The sequence below is a fragment of the Ovis aries genome, chromosome 6, assembly GCF_016772045.2.
Source record: "Ovis aries strain OAR_USU_Benz2616 breed Rambouillet chromosome 6, ARS-UI_Ramb_v3.0, whole genome shotgun sequence".
Lineage (NCBI taxonomy): Eukaryota > Metazoa > Chordata > Mammalia > Artiodactyla > Bovidae > Ovis > Ovis aries.
The window spans coordinates 71,306,262-71,324,426 of record NC_056059.1 but is presented as its reverse complement, the minus strand read 5'-3'; the positions used below and the strand labels follow the sequence as shown (position 1 = coordinate 71,324,426).

The window sequence follows — 18,165 nt, the reverse complement described above, 5'->3', positions numbered from 1 at the left end:
ACAGCAATTTTTTTTTTTTTTAACAGTAAGGAAAGCCTCATGGCACAATTGAGCAAATTATACAGAAAAATAGCAGGATGACACACTGAGATTCTAGATAAAATTATCTGAAATCAGCCCATAACTTATAGCAACATGATCCAATACATTTAATCCAGATTGAGTAGGTTTATTTCTATTGCTTACAATCCAAGGGGGCTTCCGTGGGGGCTCAGCCAAAAAGAATCCGCCTGCTAATAGAGGAGACATGGGTTCGATCCCTGGGTCAAGAAGATCCTCTGGAGGAGGAAAAGGCAACTGACTCTAGTATTCTTGCCTGGGAAATCTCATGGACAGAGGGACCTGGTAGGCTACATCCACGGGATTGGAAAGAGTTGGACACGACTTAGCGACAAAACAACAACAATGTACATACAATCCAAGGACTTCTGACTATTGCAAGAAGGGAACGAATAATTCAGTTGGATGGGGGTGTAGCAGGAGGGGTTGAGGAGACTTCTTAGTGCCTGGTTTTGAAGGGAGGCCAGTCTCCTGTAGGCAGACTTTGAAATAAAGTATATTCTAAGCAAAGAGAACTAGCATTGGGCAAAAGCCTGGAGACCAGAGAGTATAAAGCATTTTTGTGTAAGTGATCAGTGGACTCTGTATGGCTGGATATAGAGTATGTCTATGGTATACTAGAAGATAAGCTGGAAAAACAGGAAGCAGGCAAAGAATGAAGCTTTGAGCACCAGGCTTAGTATTTGGGACTTTATGTTATGTGCAAGTGCCAACAGTCAAAGATAAAGGACAGATGAACCTGGTGTTTTAGGAAGATAACTTTGGCAGCAGAGTGATGGATGGATTGGAAAATTCCAGAACAAAGGCAAATGGTCATGAATCAGGGCAGTTTGTGAAGCAAAATAGGAGTTAGATATGAGAGATATAAGAAAGTAGACAAGATTGGTTTGGGTGGAAGGAAAAAGGCAGGGGGGTAGCAAGGCTGCAAGGTATGGAGTACAAGCATTTAGATGGATTCTGCGCTTGAGAAGCCTGCACAAGGCAGTGCAGGAGCGCAGAGACAAGTGTTCAGTTTTGTACACTTTGAATTTTAAAGATTGGTGGGACATACACATGGATATATCCAGGACAGTTTGGAATTAGAGTCTGGAGCTAGAGTAGATGTCAGAGCTGAAAAGCACAACTTTGCATGTTATCCCCATAAAGAAGAGAGTTGATGGCACAAGGGAAAATGAGATTCCTGAGAAATTCATGGGAGGGGAAAAGGGATGGTGGTCAAGAATGATTTGGGGATTCCCTATGTCTAGAGTTGAGCAAGGGCTTCCCTTGTATCTCAGTCAGTAAAGAATCTGCCAGCAGTGCAGGAGACCCAGGTTCAGTCCCTGGGTTGGGAAGATCCCCTGGAGAAGGAAATGGCAACCCACTCCAGCATCCTTGCCTGGAAAATCCCATGGACAAAGGAGCCAGCTGGGCTGCAGTCCATGGGGTTGCAAAGAGTCTGGCACAACTGAGCAACTAACACTTCACTTCAGAGTTGAGCAAAGGAGCTTAAGCTGATGAAAGGCATTGGCTGGAGAGGTAGGCATGTACAATGTAATGAGACTCAAGCAAACACAGAGCTTCAAGATGGGCTTGACAATGGATAGGTGTGGTCGAGATGCTACTGCTGCTGCTAAGTCACTTCAGTCGTGTCCGATTCTGTACGACCCCAGAGATGGCAACCCATCAGGCTCCGCCGTCCCTGGGATTCTCCAGGCAAGAATACTGGAGTGGGTCACCATTTCCTTCTCCAGTGCATGATAGTGAAAAGTGAAAGTGAAGTTGCTCAGTGGTGTCCGACTCTTCACGACCTCATGGACGGCAGCCTACCCGGCAGTGGGCAGAGTCAAGTCTGAGAAGAAGCTACCGTGTTTGAGAAGAGATGATGAGGGCTGGTCTTTCTCTTTCCAGAACTTGTAGATGAGGAAAGGTAAAAGTAACCACCAACCAAGTAGCCTTAGGGAGACTCAAGGTCACGGTCCTTATTCCTTAGGATAAGGAAATGTAAGTGTTTTTGTAAACAATCCAAAGATCATTTTGTCTAATATTTTCGATGTGTTGCTTTGTTACTAGACTCATTTTCTCCACATCTGGAACTTCTATTTATATTATGTGGTCAGATGCGTGAAATGACTCCCTTATGGCCTTTCATCTGCCTATAATCAGCCTGACCAATTTGGGGATGATTATCAGTTAGATCTGAAGTTATACTTTTTATTTTATTTAAAACTTTCCCTCTGTGTGAGGTGTAACTTGCTGAGTTGTTCCACTTGGTTTTATTACGTACACCAAACAGTGACATGTGAGAAATGAATGTTCAGAAACACACGGAAAGAAAATTTTTATTTGTGCCTCAAGGGATTCCTCACCAGTGTTTTGGAAACTCTGGAAACTAAATTTATATACAAAGAACGTAGAACTTTTCTGCTTTCATTGATTAGCTCTCATTGCTGGTGAAGCAACATTACTGGGAAACGCTGTCTTTATTCTGTAGAAATGTGAAAAGCACTGAAAACTAATACAACTAACCTGGAAGTGGGTATATTCTTCCTGTGAGGAATGAGTGACTTATAATTATTCTCTAGGAGACAAAGCAATTGTTTTTGCATTATTTAGTTCTTTGAAAGCTCGATAAGCTTTAAAGGGAAGATGACATTAATTCACTGGAAAATGGTTACAATCTGCAAAGGACACAGACATGAAATTTGGGTCACACATTTTTTGTATAGTACATGCAAATCTTATAATGCTTTTTTTGTTACTCAAAAAACAAAACTCTGATATTCACTGATTAATAAATTAAGACCTTTTTCACTCTGTGTCTGTTGATGTTGTTTAGTTCTATTTATTCTAGGAAGTTGCTTTCTGTAAAGGTAATTGTGATGGATACCCAAGAGACACTTGATTCTGAGGAAAAAAAGCGAAGAAACAAAGAAGAGCAGAAAACAAAATAATAAAAATAGTTTGAGCTTCATCGGTGTATTAAGGAAGGATACACAGAGATTGTGCTAGGCATTGAAAACGCAAAATAGATTTGAATTGATTCCTGCTTTTGAGGGAGAAACAGTCACATGAACATAGTCATATGATCATATATTGTGTAAGTGCTATGTGTATATAAGAAAAAGAAAATTTCTTAGCTCTGTGCATAACAAAATAATCCAAACTAACTTGTTCTAGGGTAAAGTATAAATTCAGTATAGCTTTGGATATATTTATATTTTTATATGACTATTTTATAAATGTGAATTTAAAAATGATTTGTAAGGTACATTTTATATAGCTAGCACATATAATTTGAATCCCACAGTATTTTTGACAATGGTTCTATTTAATCAGACATAACATGATAAGTATGTAATGTACAGGGTACGTTTTATTAAATAAGCATCAACATCATGCATTTCATCATTCTTATTATACCTTAATAACCATCCTGCTAAACTCAGCTACCTGCTCAGGTAAGATTTAACCTCTGCCTATTTCTTTCGGGAAGATCTCAGTTGAAGAAAAGATCGCAGTTGAATAAAGAACTAAACCATTACTTGGGAAGGTCATTTGAATTGGGTATTGAAGGACAAATAGAAGTCCTGGAGACTAAAAGAACCCCTCTAAAACCATGGTAGAAAACAAATGCTCCAAATACACAAGTAATTATGTATGCAGGAGTACCTGCTTTTCTTTGAAGGGTAAAGTGAAAATCCCACTGGGATGGGGTTCTGGAGTGGGAGATGGAGAGATCTAGTGATGTGTCCTTAATTCTGCTTTGATTGTTCACCCAGAGTGATTCTCCTAGTCACCCTTGGCCTTCCATCCACCCAGCAAAACGGAAGCCATCATCATGGAGAGGCTGAGGAAGCCAATGACACCTACTGACTCAGCCTCATCCCCTGAAGGAGACCAGTCCTTCAAGAAACTGTATGTATCTGGAAGAGTGCTTCTTGTGTATTTACTGCCTCTCTGCTTTGAAGTCCTAATTCCACCACTTATAGTTGTGGGACTTTGGAAAATTTCTTAAACATGCAAATCTCTTACCCCCACTTCCATATGAAAATAATTATAGTATCTTCTCCTCTGAGTTATTGTAAACATTACAGTAACATAATTCAAGGAAAATACCTGACACATATAAAGTGCTCCAAACATTGACTTATTATTATTGTTATTATTTTTATTTTTAAAAAGCAATGAGTCTCTTGGCTTTTAGCCAATCATTAACTAATTGTAAGAAGACTATGCATGGATTGTTTGCAGAGAGATGAAACGACTTCTCTTCTGTTTTGGAAGACTTTGAGGAAGGCAAAGGAACATTTATTTAAGGATGGTGATTTCTTGTGACTCTTCTTCATTGAGAATTGCTAACAGTGCCCGCTGCCTTCCTGGGATGTTGCAGCAATGAAGTGAGAGATGCAGTGAAGCATTCACAACAGTGCCTGCTCACAGAGTGTACTCAGTGAATGTTGGCTGTTATTATTATTTTCTAACATCCTTCTCTGGTGCCGTGTGGATTTTCAGTTGATTATTTACATTCTCTGTGTGCTTTCCACTTTTAAAAATTATTATATTGATCCTTGTGTGATATAACAAGAAACTATATGGGTGAGCTTGGGGAAGGCACATAGGCATGCATATTTATAGTAGTTGAGATTTTTCCTATGCAGGTGGCAAGTAGTGAAGTCTGTTTCATAAATATATCACAAACTCCCCAAAAGGATGGAGGACTTTATGAAGGAAACGAAACACTGATAGAAATATCCAAGGCAAGCCTGGCTTTGTGGTGAAAATCTTTTTCTTGCACATACAAATATGTAAGTTAAAAATAAGTCACACAGGGAGTAAAATACACATGGGTGTGTAAGGAAGATGGATCAGGAGAGATAAAGGGTGCTCGTGATCCCCTATTGCATGAGTGTCATGAGTACAATGGGCTGTGAAGTCCAGCAAACATCTGGCAAGATAGTCAGGGCTCTGGTAGGTTAGAGCAAAAACAAATATTGGAAACAAATTAAGTGAAGTAAACAGGGGAGAGTGACATGCAAATATGTAATCAACAAATGGCGATGGCTGAAAAATATAACAGCTGCTAGAAGAGAGAGTTGATCTTGATTTATATATTTTATTTGTACAAGTCACACGTTCTCATTTTGACAAAATGTTGTAGAAATATATGAATTAAAAAGTGTAAGTTCCCATCCATCTGCTTCTCTGCTCCAACCTTTTCCCAGAGGTAATGTCAAGATAACTGACTGTGGTATTATACAAGACCAGGCAGCTCTTTGATTATAGTTAATTAAAACAGATTTTTTTTAAATCATGGAAAATTTTAAACGTGTAAATGTAGAGAACAGTAAAATGAATCCTTTTTTAGTCATCATCCAGCTTCCACAGTTATTAATCTTTTGCTAGCCTTCATACTTTTTAAGACATAAAGTCCAAAATACTGGTGGTGATGGAACCAAAGTTGGCACCATGGAATGTAATTGATGCATTATGCTTTGGTGATATGAACCATTTATATTCTTTGTGCACGAAGCCCAGTGAAACAGATGGAGATGCAGAGCACGGTGTGATTAAGTAAAATTTGCCCTGGGTGGAGCTAGTGTGAGGACTGCTCATTTCTGTTCATGTTGTCTATATTTTTACCTTCTGTACCCTAGTTCCTCATGTAGTATCTAGCACATAGTAGGGGATGAGAAATTGTTGTTGAAGAAATGAGCCTGATTTGCCATTCAGATCTTGGCAACATGAAAGAGACTGGGCATTGTAGTGTAATTAATCTTTGCAGAATGCTTTCTAATGGGCATTAGGTGCTTATTATATGCTAGGTGCTTGGACTTAGCAGTTGTTAAGTCATGCTTAATGTACAGTAACTCATTCAATTCCTGCAAAAACCCTTGGCAAAAGGTACTATTATCATCTTTTAGTTTCTTAGATATGCACCCAGTAAGTTGGTCAAGATCATGTGAATAGTAAGAGGCAGACCTGGGAGGTAAGCCCAGCTAGTAGCCCATGTGTACTTAGCACCACTCTTGGTTCCTAAAGATATCTGAATACCATTTATGGGAAGCGGAACACACTTGCATACTTTGAAAGGTAGTGATCTTACCTGTACTGCCTGATTAACTCACAAATTACTCCTTTGCAGCAGTGCCAGATAATGGGAGGGTATTGCACGTGGAACAAACTTAAAAAAGAAAAAAACAGACTTTGTCATTTTTCATGAACACAAGGCACTTCTTTGTGCTGTGTGGGAGGGAATGTGGTAGACTGATTTCATTGAGATCCTGCCAAATTCTGGTCTTGTGGCCATCAAAGACGCATCATTTCCTCTAAGACTTCTAAGGGGGCTATTACCATGGGCCTGCAGGTTCTGGTTTGCATTCAGAGGAGACACTATCTTCTTAAGTGAGACGTGGAAAAGGAAGTGTTACGAATTGTAAATAAAGTTGAGAGAGAAGAATTGTTTGGAGATGGAGAAAAATTGCCTGCTCCAAACCAGGTTCCATCTCCCTCCCCCTTATCCAACTTTGCCAGAGCGCATCCTGTTTTCCTTGCTAAGTTTACTTGCAGGAAGAGAAGAGTTTCTTTTAAGTATACCCCTGGCCCTGACAAATAGCTCCTAGATTAAATATTAGTGTATTTATATAGTGCAACACCATGCCACTATGAAAAAGAACAAGATGGAGCCCTAAGGCTTGATGTAGAATGATCTCCAAGTTTTTTTTTTTTTTTTTAAGTGAAAAAAGCCAACGCTCAAATGGTATTTATACCAAGGCTACCCTTTGGAAGAAGGATCATGATACACCTTTATTTGCTTGGAAAAATAGGAAAGGTAAAAATGCTTGCCTCTGGGACTTCCCTGGTGGCTCTGTGGTAAAGAATCCGCCTACCAATGCAGGAGACAAGGGTTCAGTCTTGGGCCAAGAAGATCCCACATGCCTGGAGCAACTAAGCCTGTGTGCCACAACTTCTGATGCTGTGTTCTAGAGCCAGGGAGCCACAGCTACTGAGCCCACATGCCACAACTACTGCAACCTTTGTGCCCTCGAGCCTGTGCTCCGCAGCAAGGGAAGCCACTGCAATGAGAAACCCGCACACTGCAACTAGAGAGCAGTCTTTCTACCCTCCGCTCACCGCAACTAGAGGAAGCCCACACTCAGCAGCCGAGACCCAGTGCTGCCAAAAATAAATAAAAATTTAAAAAATATGCTTGCCGCTGCTGAAGGAAAGACTTTTCATTCTAAAACTTTCCGTATGAAAAATAATTTTAACCATATACATGCATTACATTTCAAAGTTAAAGTATTTCAAATGCCAATCTGGCAAAGTAGAAGGGTAGATACAGGAAGGGCTTCCCTGGTGGCTCAGTTGGATCCCTGGGTTGGGAAGATCCCATGGAGGAGGGCATGGCAACCCACTCCAGTATTCTTGCCTGGAGAATCCCCATGGACAGACGAGCCTGGCGGGCTACAGTCCCTGGTGTCGCAAAGAGTGGGACATGAATGAGCAAGTAAGCACAACACAGCACAGATATAGTAAGCATAAAAAAAAAAAATAGAAGAAAAGGAAGATGTTACATTAATTTTGTATTTCAGGAGGAGGAGTTTGGATTAGATGTAGAAATGAAATATTTCTACCTCTCCAACTTCCTGAAAGATGATCCTTTAAGTTGTCATTTAAAAGCACCAGGGAAGTGAGAAATTGCTCTGTAGCACCAGGAGCCTAGTTTAGCTCTCTGTGATGACCTGGAGGGATGTGATGGGGGGAGGGGAGGGAGGCTAGGGAGGGAGGCAATGTATGTGTAATTACGACTGATTGCATTGTTGTATGGCAGAAACCAACACAATATTGTAAAAAAAAATTTTTAATAGAAAAAAATAGAAAAAAGCTCCTGGAAAGTAAGAGATGGAGGGATCTAGAAGATACTATTTAATGAAGTTAGAGGACATGAGCTGTCACTTCCCAGGTTTGGGGAGAAATGGAGAGAAAAGAATACATGTGGTTAGAAAGGAATCCGAGTTCTCCTCTAACAGAGCCGCGAGGAGTCTACACCTGCCGAGAAAGTCGAGAGGTTTGGCACAGACCGTTCCGGGTGCCCAGGGTCGGGAGCTTTGCTTCATTGCCCCTCCAGTGAAGCCCGCAGCTGCCGGCCTCCTTCCCCTCCGCCTAAGGGGATCCTGTCTGGAAGCTGTGCTCTTGAGAAGGCCCGGGAAGTGTCACGCTAGGGACTTCTGGTCAGGCCACACGGTGGACAAAATATCCTTTTCAAGGAGACACTCATACACGAACAGGGTACGCCAGAGCCCTGGGTACTTCCAGCTCCCGGGAGGCCCGAGATAGGTTTTTGGTGAAAGGTAGATACAGCGGGAGGGTCTCAGATTTAAATGCTTTAGGGGGCGAGACAGGTAACTTAAGAACGTGCGAAGCCATCAGGTGGAAGAGGAAATAGTGGGAACTTTGGAGAACTGGGCAAGTGAATATGCGGACTAAAGGCATTCAGATTCAGATTTTTAAACTACAATGGTGCTGGCCAAGCAAAACATTCTGGAGTCTGGCTGGAGTCACCACCATGTTGCGATCCTGCGTTCGCCTCGGCTCAGTATCCGATTTTCCCGGGTTGCTTCAACCTGCCGCTGAGCCTCGGCCCGTCCCCCAGCCGCTTCGGGCCCTCGCGGAGCCAAAACTATCCTAAATTTCGGCGCGCCTCCTGACGGCGGAGTGTCCCTCGCCGCTCTCCCGGTGTTGCTCCTCAATATCTTGGGGGTTTGGGGAAGGCAGCGGCCAACTAAATCTTGGAGTGCCTCAGAACCCATTGCGGGCTACATTTTCTTTCTGCCAGATATGGAGTTGTTGCACCCGGGACGTTCTCCCTTGGGCCATACTGGGCCAGACGCAGTTGTGGGCAAGTGGGGGAGATGCAGAGATGGAGTGGGCGTGGGAAAGCACCGGATCCACGCACCGAACCCGGCTGAGAGGCGGGGCTGGTCTCGAAGGGAAGCCCCGCCCTGCATAGCCCCGCCCCCGCGCTCTAGAGTTTCGGCTCTGGCCCCAACCCAGCACTGAGTCCCGGGACTCCGAGAAAGCCGGAGGTGTATGGTTGCGTTTCCTCTGCCCGCGCGAGGCATCACTTGCGCGCCACGGAAAGCCAGGAGCTGTCCGGCGGCAGCCGGGATCATCCTCTCCGACTGGCACCGTAGACGCTCCTGCAGCGAGCGCCCCGAAGCCCTGCGCGGCTGCGCAGGTTCCATCTCCGCGCCTTTTTCGCGGAGTAGGACCAGAAAGAGAACGGGCGCCTGATTTCTGGGCATTGCGCCCGGCGCGAGGTGCGGGATGGAGAGCAAGGCGCTGCTGGCTCTTGCTCTGTGGCTCTGCGTGGAGACCCGGGCTGCCTCTGTGGGTAAGGAGCCCACTTCCTAGAGAGAAAACGGAGAGATCGGGTGCGGGCGGAGAGATAGGGATTAGGAGAGGACCTGGAAGCTGGACCTAATCAGGACTGATAGAGCTGGAGAGGTGAAAGTGACTTGACACTTTGTGTTCTTTCATTTACCAAAGAGGAAACTGAAGCTCAGTGACTGACCCAAGTTTACCCAGAAAGTTGGAAGTCTCTTGAGCCTAGTTCCATCTCCACGACTGTTTTCTGACAGGGACCTGGGCTGGAGAGTGTCCTGCAGAAGCCGATACACCCTCCGGCTCTTGGGAGGCTGGAGTGGGAAGGCGCCCCAGGCTGGCAGGCAGGAGGTGCCCCCGCAGGCGGGAACAGGCGGTGAAGCCTTGTCCGGTTGCGCGCACCATCCTCGCCCGAGCGCGGGGAAGGAAGCCCTCTGGGAGCCGGGAGCCAGCTTGGCCGGAGGGCACCGTGCGCTCAGCTCTGGCTCTGTAGTAGTCGAAGCGGGACCCCGGTCTGATGGTCGGATGTTCCTTTTCGGTATGAGCTCATCTATACACACCCACTGTATGAAGTGGGGTCCAGGGGAGAGCGAAACCTTTTCTTCTTCCTGGTGCAAGACCGCGCTCTCTTCGCGGAGAGAAAGGGGAATGGGGCCTTGGACCGGGGCTGTGACAGCTTCCGAAAGTGTCTCCAAGTAATAGACACCTTCTTATTGTAAAACAGTTTAACGTCTTTCTGTGCGCTTTGGTCTTTCGGGTAAGCACATGGTCAGAAGTTCATGTTCTGAAAACTCTCTGAGCGATTTGGTACCTAGATTGGGTGCCACTCGCCACTCTCCTTGCCGTCTAAAATTTCTCTCCTTAAAGATTAGGAACACACATGCCCTTGTTGCAATAAATTTCCTTTCTCTCTCTCCCTTCTCCCCCTTTCCTTCTACCCCGCCTTTCTCTCTCATCTCTCTGTAGCCAGTTTGCTGGTTTCCAGATTTCCACTTTTCCGAGGGCCAGAAGGAAGAGGGTGAAAAAGCAAAAAAAAAAAAAAAAAAAAAAGCATAATTCAGGGGGAAATTCTTATAAAATTAAAATTCCTTATAAATTAAAGAATCACCTTTTTTTTTTTTTTTTAGGACACTCACATGCATTTACAGTAACAGGATCATCTGTCTGTAGTTACTGAATTTTCTTAATAACGACTTGGTTTATCCATGCCAGCTCTACCAGGGACACTCATTTGTCCCTGACAAGACCTCTTTCTGTCTCCCTTTAGGGGGAGAGAGTGAAGTTCTGGAACTTGTAGTTTGTTCTGTATTCCCCAAAGATGTGAGTTGCTTTTAAGCCCAGGGTGTTTCATAGCACAGCAGTAGGAACTGTAATCTGGTTGCCCTGAATATAATGATGAGGTTGCCCTTTTGGAGTGTGTGACATGCTTAATTGGATTGGGCTATAATTGATGCCATCAAATTTTAGAGACAGAGGCACTGTTGTTTTTCCTTCCTGTCTTTGAGCTCGAAGGGTAATAGTGCACAAATGAATTAATTTTGGTTATGGGATTTGAACATAGAAGAGCTTTTTATTGAGTAGCAGTGTATGTACTTCTTAGAGTTATTTCTTTAGAACTTTCTGAAAAACAGAACTCAGACTTGCCAATGAAAATGAATGAAGCTTATTGGTGCAAAAAGAAATTGAGCGTTGCTCTACATGTATGAATTTAAAGTTATCATTATTGATAGCCTTGTAGAATAGTTTTTTGTTGGAGATATGTCTCTAGAATAGTATGATGTTGTTTTGGTTCTCTATGAATGGATAACTTTTTGTTTTTTAAACATTGGAAAGTGTGTCCAGAGTGTGTGATAATCTGTAGAGGTGATTTACGAGAGATTTTCAAGAATGTTTTATTTTGGTGATGGTGGGAGCATAGCTTATTTAGAGCTTAGTCTTTACTACCATTTTTTTCTCTTGTGCATATGCACAAATAATGGATTGTTTCTCATTTGGGTCATCGTGTGAATTGTATTAAGTTACTGTTTTTGACATATTTCTCAACTGAGTGTTTCTCAGTCACACTTGATATCTGTGCTTATCCAAATGAATTGTTTTCATTTTCCTTTCCTTAGATGCAGCAGGGCTCGGTTATTGGAAGACTTTTCTTTTGCTTTTAAACATTTTGCTTTACTGTTTGTCTACTTTGGGGGTGGTTATTTCCTTCATGTTGAAAAGTGCTCTGCTGATTACTGAACATGACCTGCCAGACCACAGCTGTCCAAGAGTAGCCCGTCGACCATGTATGCCTACCTCACCTGAAATGCTTGTTAAAAGGCAGATTTGTAGGCCTAGTCATATTGTGATACATGCTAAAGTTTAAGACTGCTGCCCCCGAAACATGTCAGGTCCAATGCCTGTTCGCTTCTGAGGTTTACTGATATAACAATTTCCAGTTTTTAAAATAAAATTTGATATTAAGCTACAAATCTATTAACAATGTATTTTGCACATTTGAATGAGTGTATAAGAACACCTGTGATCAGTTGTTTGTTTTGCCTGCAGCTGTTCACGCTGGGGTCCACAGAGTCAGTGCTCTGCACATTTACACTAAATATTTGCTCGTACTTGTTTATTCATACATTTTCATATTTGCTAATACTCTTTTATTTGCTCAACGATGTGAATCCCAGTTTAGGCCTATAGAGTCATTTGTTCTTAATGGATGTGAGTTAAGGGTCATATGAAGCTTGGGTGCTTACCTAGCATCAATCACTTTTTAAGGTGGTGTTTTGAAAATCTGGATATCAATTAAGACCCTAGCATGGTGGACAGTTTTTCTTTCTCTGATGCTTTTTTTTAACACCTGGTAGCTCTTTGCATTTAGTTGGCATTGGACTCAGTTTTCTTGCTGTGGAGTGACCCATGGCACGGAAACTGAGTGGTATATTTAGGTAGACACTTTTCCTGTGTTCCAAGCTTGGTGTCAACACAAGCTCAACACTTTGATCAATAAGTTGAGATTCCCCACTTGCAGTTCATTAGCATCATCCTTTTTAAAGTCCTGTTCTCTGAGGAAAAGTACATGCATATTATATGACATTGGAAAATGTTTCTTTTCTCAATTCCTCTCACCTAGTTTTAATGTACGATCGTTCAACCTTGGCAGTTCAGTTACCAGAGTAAGTGCATTAGAAAATTGATAAAGAAAAATAAGACAAGGTCATGGACATTTCCCACCAAAGTACATCAATAAACTATGTAGAAGTCGCTCTATGTAGTACTCAGTAATCAGCAGTTTGGTCAAATGTGTGCGTCCTATGTTTTATAAAAAATGTCAGTGGGTCCTTTCCCAAAGGAGTGAGGTCATCAGATGAAGGTTCATTTGGTTTCAATGTCCCATATCCTTTTCTAAGACCTTGAAGTTGGCAGTGCAGGAAAACAGGAACTCCACCCTCACTCCATGAATTGCAGAACTGTTGTGTTGGTTTATGACCATCTGCCCATTCTTCCTGTTATGACACAGCTTGTGAACTTTTACTGGGAATGGTGAAAAGTAAATTCACAAGTTTTACACAATGAACTGCTGAAGAGGCCTTTTAAAGTATAGAGTGTGCATTGTTTATGGAAGGTGTTTCCTATTGGCCCTGACTCAGTGGCAATTACATTCATTTATTTAATTTGTTTCTAGGTTTTTCTAGTGTTTCCCTTGATCCACCCAGGCTCAGCATCCAAAAAGACATAGTTACAATTATGGCTAACACAACGCTTCAGATTACTTGCAGGTAAGGATTCCTTTTAGATTCAGATTTCCTGTGTCAAATATCTCATTGTTTATTAAAGAAGCAATAATTTTCATACAGCAGAATTGTAATAGAGTCATTGTAATTGTTTATAAGTAGTGAGGTTTCTAAGAACTAAGGTAATAATGAAAACATGAGAAAGGTCTTCTCCCCGAAATTCTGTGCAATTTTACTGATATTTTTCCCCCTATAATCCTTTACCAACACACACACACCCTACTAACCATTATTGATAGCACCTGGCATGTGGTATGTTATATATACTCTATCAATGTTGAATAAATAAATGAAATCAAGGATGTACCCTTAGAGTTAAAGAAGTTTTGGGACATATTTGTTATTCTCAGCATGGCTCTTGGACATCTGTTTAACATTTTTCAAGAACTTCATTTTATGATAAAATTCAGACTATAGTAGCAATTTAATATTCAGTCATTAATATTACTGAGTGAATCTCATGCTCTGGCTTGAGGTTCTGACATGTCTGTCACTCCCCAGCTAGCAAGAAGTCATGCTCTTGATTCTTGCTCACTGGGGAAATAGGTCTTCTTGACAAGAAAAAGAGGCTTTTAAATTTTGCCTTCCAGCCCCTACCGCAGGAAGAAAAGTAAGAGAACTTAGGGTTTAATGTAGTGATTATGCTTGTCAGACCCAGAGGCTTCTTGGGACCAGTGTGGCTTTGGCAGAAATGATGGGTGGAGGCGACCTTGCCCTCTGAGAAGAGTGCTGAGGGTCCACAAAGAACCTTGGGGCGCTTGTTGCCATTGTTTCGGCGTGATGAATGCAAGGTGTTCAGCACGGTGACACCAGTCTATTTTAGCTTGCAGAGTGTAAAGGATACTCTAGTCCCCTATCAAGGGTAGGTCACCAATAACCAGCCCTTAGGGAAAAAACAGGAAGAGGAGCTGTTGGCCTAGCTTTGCTATTTCAAGATACATTTCTCCGTAGATTTCCCTCTTAACCACCCTTGACAAGAAAGGTTATTTAAACCCCCTGAGATTCTGTACTCCCTTTATGTCGTGAAAAAAATGATGGAGTATGTTAAAAGTAACTTCATTAATGTTGCTGCAATTTGATGTCAAGTTTGCTAAAGAAGGGTCAGTGATGATACATTTGTCTTCACGTTGACCGTCTTCTTTGGGGTTTTGCAGAGAAATTCTGCAGTGAAAGTAGTCTGTTTTAATGCTATCCTTTCAACGTCCTGTGAGGCCCTTGCTGCTGCTGCTAAGTCGCTTCAGTCGTGTCCGACTCTGTGCGACCCCATAGATGGCAGACCATCAGGCTCCCCCTCCGTGGGATTCTCCAGGCAAGAACACTGGAGTGGGTTGCCATTTCCTTCTCCAATGCATGAAAGTGAAAAGTCAAAGGGAAGTCGCTCAGTTGTGTCCTACTCTTAGCGACCCCATGGACTGCAGCCCACCAGGCTCCTCCATCCATGGGATTTTCCAGGCAAGAGTACTGTATGTGCCAGTGACAGCTGCATTCCCTTCCACCCTAACCTCACCTCTTACTCTCCCGACTGCCCACTCTTCTGTAGCTACTCTGGATTACCTGCCATTCTCCTAACACTATAGATAGGAATCCACCCCAGGGCCTTGACATTGCTGTTCCCTTTGCCTGAAGCTCTGTCCCCCTCAATATACATACGGCCCCTTTCACCAAGTTACCTCCCTCTAGAACTAACCCTTCACTTGTTTGTTTGCATCTTCTAAATTTTCTTCATAGTACTTATCACCACCTTTTATATAATATTATTCACTTTTTGAACATTTTGGCTTCATTGAAGTTTATTTACTTTTTTTTTTTTTTTTGCCTGTGTCTTCTAGTTAGACTGAGGTTCCATGAAGGCATTGATTGAGGTTTGGTTTGTTCACTGCTGTATTCTCAGTCTTTACCAATGTTTGGCACATAGCTCATGTTTAATAAATATTTGTTGAATGAATGAATGAGTTAATTTCTGAAATTAAGACTCTGCCTTTTTGTCATATTGTCCATAATATGAGGAGTTTGTATAAGTTCGAGAACTAAACCTTCTATTTTCTTAGAAACAGTCTCATAGGCATTTCACTTAAATACTTGCTTGGAATGAATTTTTCAGGGGTCAGAGGGACTTGCGCTGGCTCTGGCCCAACAATCAGAGCAGCTCTGAGAAAAGAGTGGAGGTCACAGATTGCAGTGATGGCTTCTTCTGTAAGATGCTCACAATTTCAGAAGTGATTGGAAATGATACTGGAGCCTACAAGTGCTTCTACCAGGACATTGACATGGCCTCCACTGTTTATGTGTATGTTCAAGGTGAGTGGTTAAATGCCGTTCACTTCTCAAGTTGATTTACCAGTTACAAAGCACAATAGGTGCACAGAAGAATTGAGGACAACAAAGGCTCGCTCTGAAGGCTGTCGGCCAACAGGAATCCACAGAATTCCTCTCTCCGAAGGCCTCCTCTGAGGACAAGATTCAGTGATTTGTTCTGCAGCTTGGGCCCTGTTACACCTCTTTTACCCAATTAGTTCGGTTCTGATCTTTGTTTCTAAGCGAAGTCTGTGTTTGCAACTGACAATGGAGATTTATAAGAAGCCTTCTGATGTTTGAGGGGAAAAACCCTGAAATCCTTGAAAAGGAAGATTCAGGGATGAATTATGGAGCAGTTTCTGTGGAGAGATAGGTTATCTACAGCAGATTCAGAGATTTCCCCAAGAATGCACAGGGAATCAGCCAAGGGCTCTGGAGCTTTTTTGTTCATAAGAGCTTTTTTTCCCCCCTCTTACACTTTATGAAAAACAAGTTTCCATACACTCACGCAAATGAAGACACTGACTCAAAGAGCCTTTTGAAGACAGGATTTCTTTCCTTTGCTTGTGTGGTCTAAGGTCTTGGATGATGTGCTCTGTTATCCTAGAGCTTGCAATTTGGAATTTACACTGTGGAGGCCAGCTTGCCATCCACGTAGGGTACAATACATGTCACGTGTATTTAGTATTTATAATCTGAATTATTCTTTGCTTTGTGTTTCAAAAATCTTATATTAACTTAATTTTCCTGGGAAAACTGACTTAACTAGTAGATGCCAATCATGTAACTTTGGTGGTGTTAACTGTATAGTATAGTATTTTGCTTAGATATACTAAATATTTTTCTTTTCAGTAAAGATGAGCTAAATTTTATTTATTCATTTGTATACCTCTGTACATCCCAGAGAATCTGAAGCAGGAAAGGATGGCTTAGACTTTTTTCCCAGAAGCATCTTTTACAGAACGGGGATTTCATCGGCTTTGGGAAGCACGCTTGCATATTGCCATTTACATTTCAGTAGTGCAATCTGGTCAGTGCAGTGGAGAACCGTCAAATAATGTATGTCACTCCGGGATTGCACAATATTTGAGAATTACTTTTGTGCAGGGTAAGCACAATCCAGGATAGATTCGTGTCGTCCTCCCTTCTGCAGAAGTTGAAAGAGACAAGGCTCAGATCTTTGAGAATTTCTGGCTCCTTTTGATCTGGCAGTCTTGGGAGATCAGGCTTTCTCAGAAGATTGCAAGGATTTCCTGCTTTCAGGCTGTCTGGAAATACTACTAGGATGAACCTCTCCCATAATATCTCGTTATTTCCTTCTCCCCAAGTCAGGAAACCTGGAGACAAGCGAAAATTCATTTCATGAGTTCCAGTAAATATTTTATTTTGAGAGGATGGGTGGTTGTTTGGGTTTCTTTTGTTTATTTCCTTTTTGGGGGGTACTGAAATAGAATTGATTTACTGAATAGCTTTAGTCTTACGTCAAGGGGTTAATTTAGCTTCCAAAGACTTGCTCTATAAGCAAGCTATGTAATATTTCATAGCATGTAGCTGAAAGATAGGCAATACTAAGATGTAGCCATCTCCAGCCCTGTTTATTTGTACACTGCCTGTCTTTGAGAATACCATCAAATTCTACTTCCTGTCTAAGCCTAGTGTTCTAGGAGGTGAGTTGTCCAAGATTTTGGTCATGAAGTTTAACAATGGAAAAGAAAACATTGAAGTATTCCCTATGGATAGAACTTTAATATCCCCTGTGGTCCCACCTTACTTCCTTAGTCTTCTGACCCCATTCCCTCCAGCAATGATGGAGCCAGGAAGTGGGTCTTGGCCTCGTAAGATAATGGCTGTGGCATGTGGTGGCCTGGATTGGCTGCCTTTCTGTGTTTTCCAGCTGGGAAGGAAATCAAACTTCTGCTATTGCAGGGAATTAGCTGCTTTTCCCCCTTTGGTTTAATTAACTCTTTCTTCACTTGGACCAGTGACCTTGAAGAGCTGTGAAAATGCTTGGTCAGGTGTGTTGGGGGTATTGGTATGACCTATTATCTCTCAGAGATTTCAAGCATGCCTTTACCCCAACTCAGTCTCTGGGGAAAGGAGTGGTTTCCCAGTAGCATATTAACATCATATGATCAATGTTTGAACAGCATTAAAATCTCTTTTGTTTTTTTCTCAGTCTTTGCCATGATGGTTTTTCATGTTTTGGTCACTGAAAATATTAATGACTACTGAATCTTAAGCTAAAAGCAATAACTATTAAACATTACCTTATACAGAATCTTATATTTACTCTTCACAATTTTAAAGCTTTCTCTTGAATTGAATTAAAAATGGTCAGTTATTTCTTTATTTTAAAGATCCTTTGGGAGCCATTAATCTGATTTCATGACACATTATTTGCTTAAAGAGAAAGAATGTGAATTTTTAAAAATATTAATAAGACTCGATAGGCAAACTATACAGATTTAACTTTAAATTTATTTTAAAATTTATGTATATGAGAGATGTGTAACGTATATGAAAATGTTTATGAAAATAAAGACATACGCTCTTTCACTTTGAAAAAACTGTAGTGATCAACCTGCCAGATTTTTACCAGACGACCCAGTTCCAGATTCCCTTGCCTAGTGAGAAATATCTTTCCCAGTCATTCATTTCTCTGGTT

At 41.9% G+C, this 18,165-nt stretch overlaps 1 protein-coding gene across 2 annotated transcripts in view; it reads left to right on the top strand.

Moving 5' to 3' along the window:
* The first annotated feature begins 9,097 nt into the window (after positions 1-9,097).
* KDR (kinase insert domain receptor) overlaps positions 9,098-18,165 on the top strand; it is a 49,596-nt gene continuing 40,528 nt past the window's right edge. The window contains exons 1-3 of one of the 2 annotated variants that reach the window (XM_012179355.5): positions 9,098-9,436; positions 13,097-13,190; positions 15,307-15,503. In XM_012179355.5, the coding sequence (XP_012034745.1) occupies positions 9,370-9,436; positions 13,097-13,190; positions 15,307-15,503 (358 nt within the window). In that variant the 5' untranslated portion in view covers positions 9,098-9,369. 2 annotated transcript variants of the gene reach the window in all.